This window comes from Gallinula chloropus, assembly GCF_964237585.1.
Source record: "Gallinula chloropus genome assembly, chromosome: 1".
NCBI lineage: Eukaryota > Metazoa > Chordata > Aves > Gruiformes > Rallidae > Gallinula > Gallinula chloropus.
In genome coordinates, this window is record NC_140085.1 from 21,658,327 (window position 1) to 21,670,806 (window position 12,480).

Below are 12,480 nucleotides of genomic sequence, written 5' to 3' on the forward strand. Positions count from 1 at the left end.
TTTGATTACCTATTCATATCTGTGTATATAAACAGAGGAAGAATTCATTGAATCTGGAAAGCAAGATGTATCGGCATTTAATCTGTTGCTGCAATGAGTTCCATTGTCTAAACGCAGCTCCAGTGAATCACAGAATCACAGAACATTAGGAGTTGGAAGGGACCTGGAAAGATCATCTAGTCCAACCCCTCTGCCAGAGCAGGATCACCTAGACTAAATCACACAGGAACGCATCCAGATGGGTTTTGAATGTCTCCAGAGAAGGAGACTCCACAACCTCTCTGGGCAGCCTGTTCCAATGCTCCAGTTTACTCCCACAGTGACTTCTGCATATCCAGACTGGAGTTTGACAACAAGAATTATTATGGATTGTAAACAGTGAGGAGCAAGTGTAGCATGCAGAGCCTTGGTGTGAGATGTTTGGAAGGACATGTCGAACCAAGCAGGCTGATGCATGTTGTGGAAGTTGGAGAGTTGTTTGCTTCTGTGGCTTCATCCCTATGTGGGAGCTGGAGTCATCAAGTCCAGAGGTTATGTGAATCATGGTGGCCAGTCCTGATGGGATGGGGATACAATCTTCTAGCTGTCTGCAGGCAGAAACGGGGAGTTTGAGAGAGCTGTGATGCTGCTGGCCACTTGCATAATCTGGGAGCTGATGCTTACAGGACTATACTCAGGAGGATGCAAGTTCTTTGAAGTGCTTCCTTCTTCCAGCTACTATTGCCCTGCCTTGCCAGGATTAGGCTACAGCCAGATGCACTCTATCCAAACATGCATTTGGAACAAGCATGGAGAATACTGAAAACAAAACTTTTTTCATTAGGATGCAGACATCTGCAGACAGTTCAGGTTGATGACCTCATGTTGACTTACCTGTTTTCCCACTGACTTTGTTTAACAGTTGAACAATGGTGGAGAGGAAAGTGAATCAAGAAAAGGAGAGGAACAGACTGACTCTTGCAGCATGCTGTGGGCAAAAACGTTAGAAAAAATGTACTGGGTTTCCATTCTCTTTGAGGATTATATAAATGACCACAGGCAGGAATGGAATTGCTATATAGTATCAAACACTGCAGAGAGGCTGAGCAGAAAGAAGGTGTATGGATGCCTGTGTCTCGTGTCTGGAGAAGGAGATTCAGAGGAGCAACAAGTGCTGTCTTCTCACCTCTCGCTGTACCCTGGATGAAGTGCCATGCAAGAAGCTAGCACCTGCTAGAAGACAGAGAGGAAAGCATGCTTTTAATTTTGAATCAAACTCATTTAGGAAAAGGAGAACAGATGTGGGCAAATCCTTGACAGAATAAACTCTGATTTTGATGACAGTTGTAAGGTGGAGAGACAGGTTGTGAGGAGAGCTTTCCTGGCAAGTAAAGGTAGTATTCAGTGATGTTGACAGTCATATGACAGTGCTATTCTGTCAAAACCCATAACATATTTGGGTCTGGTCCAGTGTCCTAGGTGAAGTTTTTGAAGCAGACATGAAACTATTATCAGTTAATTTGATTCTAATTTATGTTGAAGGGAAGTATCTCAGATCTTCCAAAAACCTGAGAAAGACCAGGTGGCAGCCAGGGAAGAGGCAGTGTGTGCAGTGTCAGCAACCTGTGCACCCACAGCCCCCCATGCCCAGAAGTATGGCACAAACCCTTGCGGCAATAAAAGTCAATAGTAACCAGCCTTTGTTCTCCCCTGTTGTTGTCACAAGAGAGAAACACAATCAATAGCTGCAAAGTACTGAGCGTGCTCAACTCCCGTTGACTTTAACATAAGTTTAAAGTGCTAAATACCTCACAGAGCTGTTGCCAAAATGTATGGCGATATCTTTTCTTTCTCACACCTCCCTGGACAGACAGTTGCCTTATTAATTTAAGTCCTCTTAAAACCTCAGATCTTCAGTGTGCCTCAGCTTGTGAGGCACACAAGGGCTGGAGGCAGCTGCGATGTTCATGTGAGAGTTGCACAGTGGCACAGGCACTTGCAATTACGTGATTCAGATTGTGCCCTGTACCAGGCGGTTAATGGATGGGGCTGTGGACTCTTTAGACGTGTCCAATGCATGCCACCTCTTGTGTAAATCTGCTTCTGTTACAAGCCAGACTTTGGGAATCTGTGACTATGTGAGGAGTCAGAATTCCTCATTTGTTCTCTGCGTAGTGGGCGTTCAGTGGAAAATGAGAGCTGTGTGTGTGAGAAACCAGCTAACCAAGCTTCAAATGGAAGCCAAATGAGGCTTCCCTGCAGTTTCACAGCTGTGTCCCCAATCGCAGCTTTGTGCTGCCAGCATGGTGAGCTCTCCTTCATTTCTGTGACCACTAAGAGACAGAAAAATACAGTTGCTGGAGTCAAAACTGGCTAAGATTAATTTTCTTTTGTCCCCAGGGAATAGCAGTGGCTAATTTTAAAACCAGAAAAGAGTAACTTAACAGCATTTTCAAATTATCACTTACTACCTTAATAATAATGACTAGTAGCACCGTTTCAGTTTTTCCTTTCCTCTGGAAGAGATGAGTAAACCTCTGCCTCACATTAAAAGGGAAGCAAGAAGATGCAGAATGTGTGTGGGGGGGATTGTATTTAACTTCATGTTAACACTGCCCAGTACTGCTCATACTGGTAGTGACAGGCAGGGAAGTGACCGCCTGCCTTCACAGCTTATGTCCTATCTTGTCGCTGGGATGCACCCAGCCCCTGGCAACCTAGTTGTCCCACTCATGCTCATCTGCCAGTGCTTCCTTACCATCTCCTTTGTAGCTGTCATTAAGATGGAAATAACACAAATTTTTTAAGAGCATATCTGCTTCTAATTATCAGAGTTTTGAACTTCAGTTCAGAAGGTTAAAGTGTCAGTACGTTTGCATAACCAGAACTTTGTGTGGTGCTAAATGGGGGTGTTTGTGTGTGTACATACACACATACATATGCTCTTAGCTAATAAATGCAGTTTGGTTCAGACATCCGATGTAATTGAGGGATAGTAATGACTTTGGAACGATGACGGTGTTATAACTCAATTAAGTAGTTTTTAACAAACCGCCTCAAGTGGGCTGCAAACAGCTGCAGAATGCCCACTCAGATCTTCAACAATTGCCACACTAAATAATAGCACTGTCATATGTGGGCTTTCCTTAATGAACGATAGGAAATGGAACCAGGCTTTAATTTGTGTCCTTTTTCTTCTTTTTCTCCCACAGACCATCCACGTTGCCATTGTTTGTGCAGGGTACAACGCCAGTCGGGATGTTGTCACACTTGTCAAGTCTGTCTTATTTCACAGGTAAAGGTAGCTTTCTTTTCTTGTATATTGTATGTCTGATTATGGCTAAGCAAGTTCTTTTCACATGTATTCTCTTACACAAAAGAAATCCAAATTCCCTTCCCTGCTTGCCTTTACTTTGGAAGGAAGGAAGCATGGAATTTATGACCACCACAAGCAGATTTACCTGTGTAGAGATTTCTACAGTGAATTAGAGGGATCAGAGATCCACCTGCTGCCCCTGTAGCATTGTGGGAAAGGGAACAGCATCTATTTGTACCGTAAAGCATCTGTATGCTCCTGAATGTTACAAAATAATAGTAATCGTAATAACAGCACTGTATTCATTTAGCTTGTTTCTGGTATCAGTTTATGGTGCAGGTGTAAATGGTAATTTGAAAGCCATACACATACATACTTACTGGTTACTTGACTATCCCAGCTTCCCATTCAGGCATTTATTTTTCAAGGTAAACCTGTTACTATAGTCAGTATTATGTCATTAAAGTCAGATTATTTATTCTGGCTTTGGAAGGGCTACTTGCAGCCCCTTCGAAGGCTTTACAACCTGGTTTTAGCACATGGAACACAGTTAGATCCCAGAATTGAAAGGTATAAATGCACAATAAAACCAAAGTAACAAATTCCCTCAATAAACAACACCTCCAGAAAAAGACAAATGGTATTAAACTGTGTGTGGGCACACATGTATATCCTTTGTCACATTTAGTAATGACTCTCAGAGATGCTTTCCAACGCTTTTGCAAGAAGTGGATTTGAATAGGGAAGTGATTGGATACTTTGATTGAAACAGAACAAACAGACTAATAAAACATGCATGAAGAGTTTACTAAGGAGGTAGTTTCAATATGCCATTTTATATTGAATGAGAATTTTATAGCATGGAGGATGACTCTAATTCATGTCATGTGATAGTATCTTCTTATACCTAGCTGGAGCAGGGTATTCACTCGCCCATCTTGCTCCCCTTGCTCCATATGCTTGCCTCCAGTCCAATGCTGGAACTGTCTTGGTGAATCACTCCCTTACATTGGTTTTACTGCACCATTTTAACTTGTACCCATTTTTCGTAAGTTTTCAAATGCTCATCTTGTACAATGTTGAAAGAAGAGGTTGGCTAGAGCACAGGTGGAGAGGGGCATTTCTTCAAAATATGAGAGCAACTTTACCTGTCAACATATACCCTTTGCAAGTCTTTCCAGAGATAGGATGTTCAAGTTAGATGAGGGCTAGGAGCAGAAAAGCGATGCTAAAATTGACATAACAAAAACAAAACAGCAGTGAAAACCTGTATCATGCTCTGTGCAGAATTTTTCTGAATGTTAAAATTCTGTTAAATTTTAAAACTATGTCTATTTCCAATTGGACTTCTGAATTATTCAGTGTAAACTGGCTTTATATTGCATGGATGTGGGGCGTTTTGTCTATTTTGATTGTTGCTTCTAAGGGATTTCTTGCAAACATACATTTTTATGGTGACATGTGTGGTTAGCTTCTTGCTGGTTTTTTCTGCTACTGCTCACATGCATTTTGAGAAACTTCTGATCTGTATGTTTCCAAATTGTTGTGTAAATAATAGGAATCTCACAGCTCAGAAGTTTAAACATTCTCTTTCTGTGTTACTTAAAGGAAATGCCCCTGTCTTACATAAGTCACTCAGCTGAGCAATTAGCAAGGTTATAAACAATTCTGCCATTATATGGCAAAATCATGTCATTTAGAGATACATTTAATTTAAAAAATATGAAACCAGAAGAAAGGGACTTAACATCAGTATTTTTCAGTCTGGTGGATTCTGCCCTTGTCAAGACTGTATTTGCTGTTGGGCTAGCAGTACTGCTCATCTCAAAGGATTTGTCTAGCTCAGTGGAGATGATGAAGATAAAGTCCAGTATAGCTAATAAAACTTTAGTACAGTTAGTTACATTCACGATAACCTATCTCACTTGTTTGCTCGAAACATACTTAAAGACAAATCCTAAGTCCATTTCTGCCTAGAACTAGCTTTTCACACTAGGCATTACATTCTTTGCTAGAAAGAGAAGATGTTCTCAAGGAAGAGACAGAGCTTCTTACAGACATTTCTTCCTTATCTTTGAGAAAACACAGGCTTCTTAAGCATCTCTTGGTGCTATGCTACATGTGCAGAGGGCCATGCCTCACAAGTGCTCCTTTCTTCTATATCTTTGGAGTCCCAACAGTGAGGAAGGATGGGGAATACACAACAAGCAAATCTCAGCTGAAAATGGATTTAGAAATAAGATTCCTTGCATTGGTTGCCATGTGCAAACAGTGTTATCTTGGAGACTAGTATACACTTCAAAACCTGTGATGATTGGAAAGAAGGCTTTCTTTAGTTACTAGGGTCTATTTAATTATGGGAATGAAGGATGGAGACAGGACATGGTACTGCATTAGGAGGGGTGAGTTAGAAGCATTGGAGGTGTTTTGTTCAGATGGTCGATGCTTCATGATATCAGTAGCAAGTTAACCATCTGATTTGAAGAGCATCATTCAAAGCAAGCATAGAGATAGAGTCTCTTCTTCCAACCTCTAAATGTGCATCACAGAAGGCATTTTAGCTGGCAATGTCCAATAAGCCAGACAAAGCAGGCATTTGAAAGGACCGTTGTGTTTCCAGAGTAAGAATTTTGCTTGTTCTATCCTCTTCTCTAAAGTCAGGTCCTCCATTTGTAGGGTCATCACATTCAATCTCAAATACAGTTTTTCAGGAACCGAAAGAACATGCCTCCAAACATATTGTCAAAGAGATTTTTTTTTCCTTTTTTGAAGTTTATGATGATCAGTGTTCAACCAGACTTGGTACAGCAGGTGGAGAATTTACCCGTTTACAAGAGAGCAGGAGAGTGTATTGTATAATTGAGAGATGCTTCTGTAGAAATCACAGTTGTTATTACAGAGCCAGACACAGTGTGGGTTCTCCTTGGGCAGCTGACCATTATACTTCAATTCTGCCCTCAACAGCCTGAATGCAATCTGCTGGTTTATCAACTGGCTGCTGAAAGCAACCACACTTAATATCCTCACCTGTTCCTGCTGTATTTCACTTGGTGTTTGTTGTAAAAGCACTGATTCAGTGAATCTGTCTGGAATTCATGGAGATCTCATGTACTTTTATTACCATTTCTGTCTAGTTTAATAACTGAAGCATCTTCTAGCTGTGCATTTTGATACAAAAAAGTTACCTAAATTCCCTACTTCTGTAGGGAATCCCATCTTTTCTAATGGAAAAAAATGGAAAACCATGTCATCTTCCCTCCATGCATTAACGTATTTGTTATACCCCCAGCTTTGAACTAGAGCGCTAGATAGAGAGACCCAGAACAGCAGGGGTATTGAGTCATTAAGAATAAAACTACAGAAGTTTCTATAGGTGGAGTGTGCTGTCTCTGCAGGAACGTACAGCAAATCCTGCATGTGGAACATTTCAGCTCTCCACAGGTTTAAAAAAGCAAGTTTCTGATTCTAGTCATACCATATATAGCATGGCACTTAGACAGGCTACTTGTTCAAACCATTTGAGAAACTGTATGTCTTCCCAGAGAATGGGAAGGGGAAGGGAAAGGGGTGGGGTGGTTTCTTCCTTATAAGAACACCATAGTTCAGAAATGTGTTTCATTCCCAGTGGAAAAGGAGCTTGATTCCAGTTTTGTCTTTAGAAAACATATGCTCAAGCCACAAAATCCCAGCAGCTTTTAACACCCAGTTTGACATGACTGACAGTCTGTTCTCAGGAGGAGACTCAGCAGCGCTGGGGTAGTACAGGGTTTGCGGAGTCTGATAAATATGCATTGGCAGTGCTGCACAGAGGGAGGCTTGTAGAATGAGTACTTAGTCCTAGTCTGCAGCTTTCCTGCTTTCCTCTCTTGGGCATCTAGTTCCTAATTATGACAGTTTTTATAAATCTGTTGCAGGGGTGAAAAAAGTAATTCTCCCTGAGCCAGTTTAACGCAGCCAAGCTCATATCACTGTGTCCTAAGTAAGTCTACGTCACTTTACTTTTTCCAAAGCAAAGGACTAAACACTAAAAAGACACTGGGTCAAAGAGATGAAATGTAAATGCTTTTGGAAGCAGTGTGTATAATAGCATGCTACAAGCATCTGGGTTTGTTTTTCAAAACAGAAGCAGTGTCTTGTGTCTAATAAATCTTCTCAAAACTTTTGCAGCTACTGGACCAAGTTACATTGGTCACTTTCAGTGTTCTACATTTCTGAAAATTGTAAAGCAGAAGCAGCTCACAAACTGTAGTTTCATATTTCAGAGATTATTTCTGTCTCTGCTTAGGTCTTAACTTGATAAGAGCTAAAATGATTTTTAATGTAGTCTATATTTTCCAAAGACTTGCTAAACACTGTATTTCATTTGGAAATAAAGAAAGGCCAAAATTACACAATTATGACATTCGCTGGCAGTTAGGTCAACCTGAGAATCTGTGAAAAATTAACTTTTCTTTTGAGTCAGCTAATACTGGCTTTCTCTCCCCTCCCCCCCGCCCATGTTGGTCCTTCTTTGCAGAGATTGTTATGATGACTTCTGTAGCTGTTTCCTCCACCTATCTTACAGTAATGGTGGCATAATAATGGTGGTAGTTTTCGGTAATATAAACAAAACCAGTCAGCTAGGCAAATGCTTTCTTATACAAAGTAGCCTTTGTGCTTTAGGAAGGCTGCTTATAACCTTAAAGTTAAGCCTGTGTCTTCAGTAAGATTAGGATATGAAACTGAGTTATATGAACAATAAACTGGTTTTCCTAGAACAAGTGGAATAAGGCCAATGAAAATCTAAATTAAATAAAAAGGATGACATGTAATTTCCAAGTAAGAGTCACAAGTCAACACTGGCTGGTAATTAAAGCTTATGTAATCTAATGGCTGTATTCCATGGAGACCACTTTGCCTTAATGGAGTTAATTTGAGAATTTAAAACCTCTGTCATTGTTTCCAACTTTTCTAACATGTCAGTCTATTTTGTGGGAGATTCTTCTGGCAAAAACTGTAAAGCATGAACTGGTTTCTTTGATCCATACAGGTGCATCAATAGTACACACTTCTATTTGTATTTTCTAGCTGCCCTAACGATGCAGGCATAATGGAGAAAGCAAGGTTTAAAAAAAAATCCGCCCATGAAATCTCTTTATTATTTCCCAAAGTGCTTCTATAAGTTAACACAAAACAAGAAGTTCCATGAATGAATCAGCCAGTGCATCTTTAAGATCTCTCCAGTAGTTTGGGGAGCATTTTAGTCAATACTGGATGTGAAAGGTTCTGAAAAATCTGTAATGATTTTCACATTAAAATTCTCCATGTATGAGAGAGGGATTGTCATATGGGCATTAGAAAAAAAAATTCCCAAGCTGCCTTTTATAATTTCTGTTTGAAGTTCTTGTAACCATTTGTTACAGATATAAAAGGTATTACCTTGTTGTGCTTCCCTTAATAAAGTATAGGTTTTGGAAATAAACCCCCTGGGCTACTGACCTTTTTATATTCTTGGAAAATAAAATTCCTCTGTTGCAGAGAGAGAACTGTGCAACCAAGCAGCTGCTTTTTGAATTGCTAACAATTGAGCTATGGAATAATACAGAAGGGAAGAGTAAGTCTTGGTTCACTACTCCCTTTTTCAATTGTAGATTTTTGTATTTAACTCTGTGGCAGTGGCTATTTGAAAAGAATGGGCCTCAAATGCTTAAGCAAGCAGATCAAAACTCTGATAAAGAATGAGAAGTTTTGAAATGTGAAAATAAGGTATCATGATTAAAAAAATATATAGAAATGGGTACATCAGAATAGGATCCTAAATTCATAGCCTGACTTAAAATTACCAACTTCTTTTCACTTTGCTAACTTTATAGTACCTCAGCAATTCTGAAAATGAGAGCACTCATTTCAGCTCCTATATTTAGGCCTAAGAGCCTATATTTAAGCATCCATACTTGAGAATCACTTCCCATTCACTTTTAAGGAAAGCAATTTACGAAAATAAATGTGTGCTCTTTACATATGGTTTACTTGGTCAGATAGTGTTCTGATCCTAAGATACATGGAAATAATTTAATAAGTTTTCTAAACTGAGCTGTTAAAACCTTGAGCTTCACGTCATGAGCAATACCCATATTTTGAAACGGCATTCTTCCGCCTTAAGACATTCGCCTATCAGCATTTTCCATGTAGCAGAGACTGAGAAAATTCGTAGTTGGTGAAAATTCAGATCTTCAATATCTTTGAGGTAAACAAGATGAAGTCTTTTTGAACCTCAGGTGAAATTCTCTGGTGATTTCAGTAACTGATTCAATAGTGAGGAATCTGGAAGATCTAGGGTTCAGAGCTCTGTTCTGAAACGCGGGACACGAGCAACCTCTACTTCCAAACACATGAATTCACAAGAATATAGGAATTTTCCAAAGCCTATTAATTTTGTATCATAAGAGAAGTTAACCAAAACTGTCATATATTAATGTGTATTATTCCGGAGTTGCATGTACTATCTGGTGCTTTCTAACCAGTGTGGTGGTTTGACCCTGGCTGGAGGCCAGATGCCCACCAAAGCTGCTCTATCACTCCCCTTTTCAGCTGGACAGGGGAGAAAATATATATTGAGAGGCTTAGGAGTTGAGATAAGGACAGAGAGAGATCACTCTGCAGTCAGCATCACGGGCAAAACAGACTCAACACAGAATAAAGGAAAGAAAACTCATTTATTACACTGCACTGCACACACAGTGACAGCAGAGTGGGATAATGAGAAGTGTGACCAGATCTTAAAGCTCCTCTCCCACCCGTCCCTTCTTAGCAGACTTCACTTTAGTCATGATTTCGCTCCCTTCTTCCCCTCCATTTGTGGCATCGTGTGGGGGAAGGGAGTGGTCACAGCATCTTCTGCATGTCTCCACCAGTTCCAGCATGGGGTCTCTCCAGGGGCTGCGGGTGGGGTCTCGGCCTTTCCCATGAGCTGCAGCAGAACAACCGATTCCACCATGGGTTTCTCCATGGGCTGCAGGGGCATCTTTCTCTCTGGATTCCACCATGGGTTTCTCCATGGGCTGCAGGGGCATCTTTCTCTCTGGATTCCACCATGGGTTTCTCCATGGGCTGCAGGGGCATCTTTCTCTCTGGATTCCACCATGGGTTGCTCCATGGGCTGCAGGGGCATCTTTCTCTCTGGAACCTGGGGCACCTCGCCCCCCCACTTTGGTGTCTGCAGAGTTTCTTACATCTTCTCACTCCCTCCTCTGGTGGCAAAAAGCATCTGCTAGTGGGTTTTTTTCTTCTAAATTGTGATGCTCAGCGGCGCTGTGACCACTGCTGATTGTCTTGGCCTTGGTCAACAACAACTCCGGCCTTAAGTCCAGCTGGTGTTTACTCTGTCGGGCCTAGGGAAACTTCTAGCTGTGTCTTGCAGAAGCCACCCCTGCAGCCCCCTTCCTCCACCAGAACCCAGCCACACAAAACTGCAACAGCCAGCCTATACCATACGTGTTTTTTTCACTCTTTTGACATGACCAGTGGCAAATGAATTATAAGGAATAATGTTAAAAATAAACACAAAAGCTGTGTTGGAGAAGTTGAAGTCAAAGAAGTCTGCCTTACATTTGGAGTGAAAGGTTTGTGTTGGTTAACACTTTCTCTGAGGCTGGATTCCAGGTTCCCTTGAACCCAACAAAGATATCTTGCATTGAATTCCCGAGGCTCAGGGAGTTGGAAAGAACTTGTCAGGTCATCTCATTACCTGCCTTGCTATTGCAGGAAACCACAGCATCGAACTGCTTTTCATAACTTGACCTATCTTCACAACAGAAAAAAATCAGGTTTTTCTTTAACCAGAGTATCCTTTTTTCCCAGTATCATGCCACTCAACTTCCACTAGCAAACTTTTGTTTTTCAGCTGCTCGTTAAACTTCTTCAAAGGCCATGCCACCCTTCATAGTTACCCAAGTGAGGGACACTCCAATCTCCCTCTGGAAGATTTGGGTGTATTGCCCTGCCTTTCTCAAACATTTTAACTGTAGCTGTTGAATGCCTGTGAAGGATAGTTACCACATGGCTGTCCTTTAACTTATCGTAAGACCAATACAATTTGATTTCAGTTTTATAAATGTCATGTCCCATTATGTGTCTGTCCTGGAAGAAGACCAGCCTGAAGATTGAAATAACTTTGACACCAAATGGTACAGCAAAACATTCGAGTATAATGAAATGTAGTTTTCAGTGTAATTCTTCACAATATCCTGATTGTGACCCCTAATTCTTAGAGCCAGTGATTCAATCATGTTGGCAAAAAAGTATGACTTCTCTTTCTCATCTCTCTTGAGAAAGATTTCTCACCTCACAGAAGCTATTCTGTATCTTTTACAATGGGTGTCGGTTGATCTGACTTGCTTGATCTGACAAGCTTCTGAACTTGTTTCATAAACACTTTGAAGCATTGCATGTCTTTTAGGCTTTGCATATTGCAGACACCAGAAGAGGTAAAAGATGTCGTCTGCGTGTATGCTGGTACTGTTACCTTCACGACGTCTTCCAGGTTTGAGTCTGTGCTCTGTTGGCTTCTAGCACCATGCTAAACCTCACATTTCACATAATTAAAGTCTCATCTGGAGTAAAACTTTCTGTGGCTGACGCACATTTAGTTGTAAATCTCAGCGGGTCAGTATTCTGTTTTGGGGATATATTTTTGTAAGTGATACTCTTCTGCTTTGCCTCTGACACATACTTTCCTTCCAGCTGAATCGTTACCATGAGGCTAACAACTTGAAAGAGATTTCTGTGTAGGAGTACAACTACTCCTTTTTTCTTTTCCCCAGTAGGACCTGAACTAAAGAAAATGTCACCCGCTTGTTCCCATTTAAGTTTCATACACTCAGGGTCATTCAGATGAGTATAAACTGCTACTGAACATCTGAGTGTCTTTGTATCAGACTTTTTCTTTTCAACTAGTGGCTTTCATCTTCAAATATTTTATATCAATTCCATTTAACTAAATGATGGCTTGAAAGAAGATGTAGCTTTCTTGGTTTTAACTGATTTTTTACTCTTCTTATTCTACTTCACAATATAGAGATAAACAACCGTGAAAAAAGGCAAAGAAATTACTAAAGAACACCAGCTGGGAAATAGTCCTATGAGATAGCAGACTCAGCCCCTGCTAAGCAGAGGGAACTATGTGGAATGTGTATGTTGACATTCAA

General features: G+C 40.7%; 1 protein-coding gene across 3 annotated transcripts in view; it reads left to right on the top strand.

Moving 5' to 3' along the window:
• LARGE1 (LARGE xylosyl- and glucuronyltransferase 1) overlaps positions 1-12,480 on the top strand; it is a gene marked incomplete at both ends in the record, with an annotated part of 196,362 nt that overhangs the window by 56,326 nt on the left and 127,556 nt on the right. For all 3 annotated transcript variants that reach the window (XM_084278402.1, XM_084278404.1, XM_084278403.1), the window contains one exon: positions 3,192-3,274. In XM_084278402.1, coding sequence (XP_084134528.1) covers positions 3,192-3,274 — 83 coding nt within the window. The remainder of the gene's footprint in view (positions 1-3,191; positions 3,275-12,480) is intronic.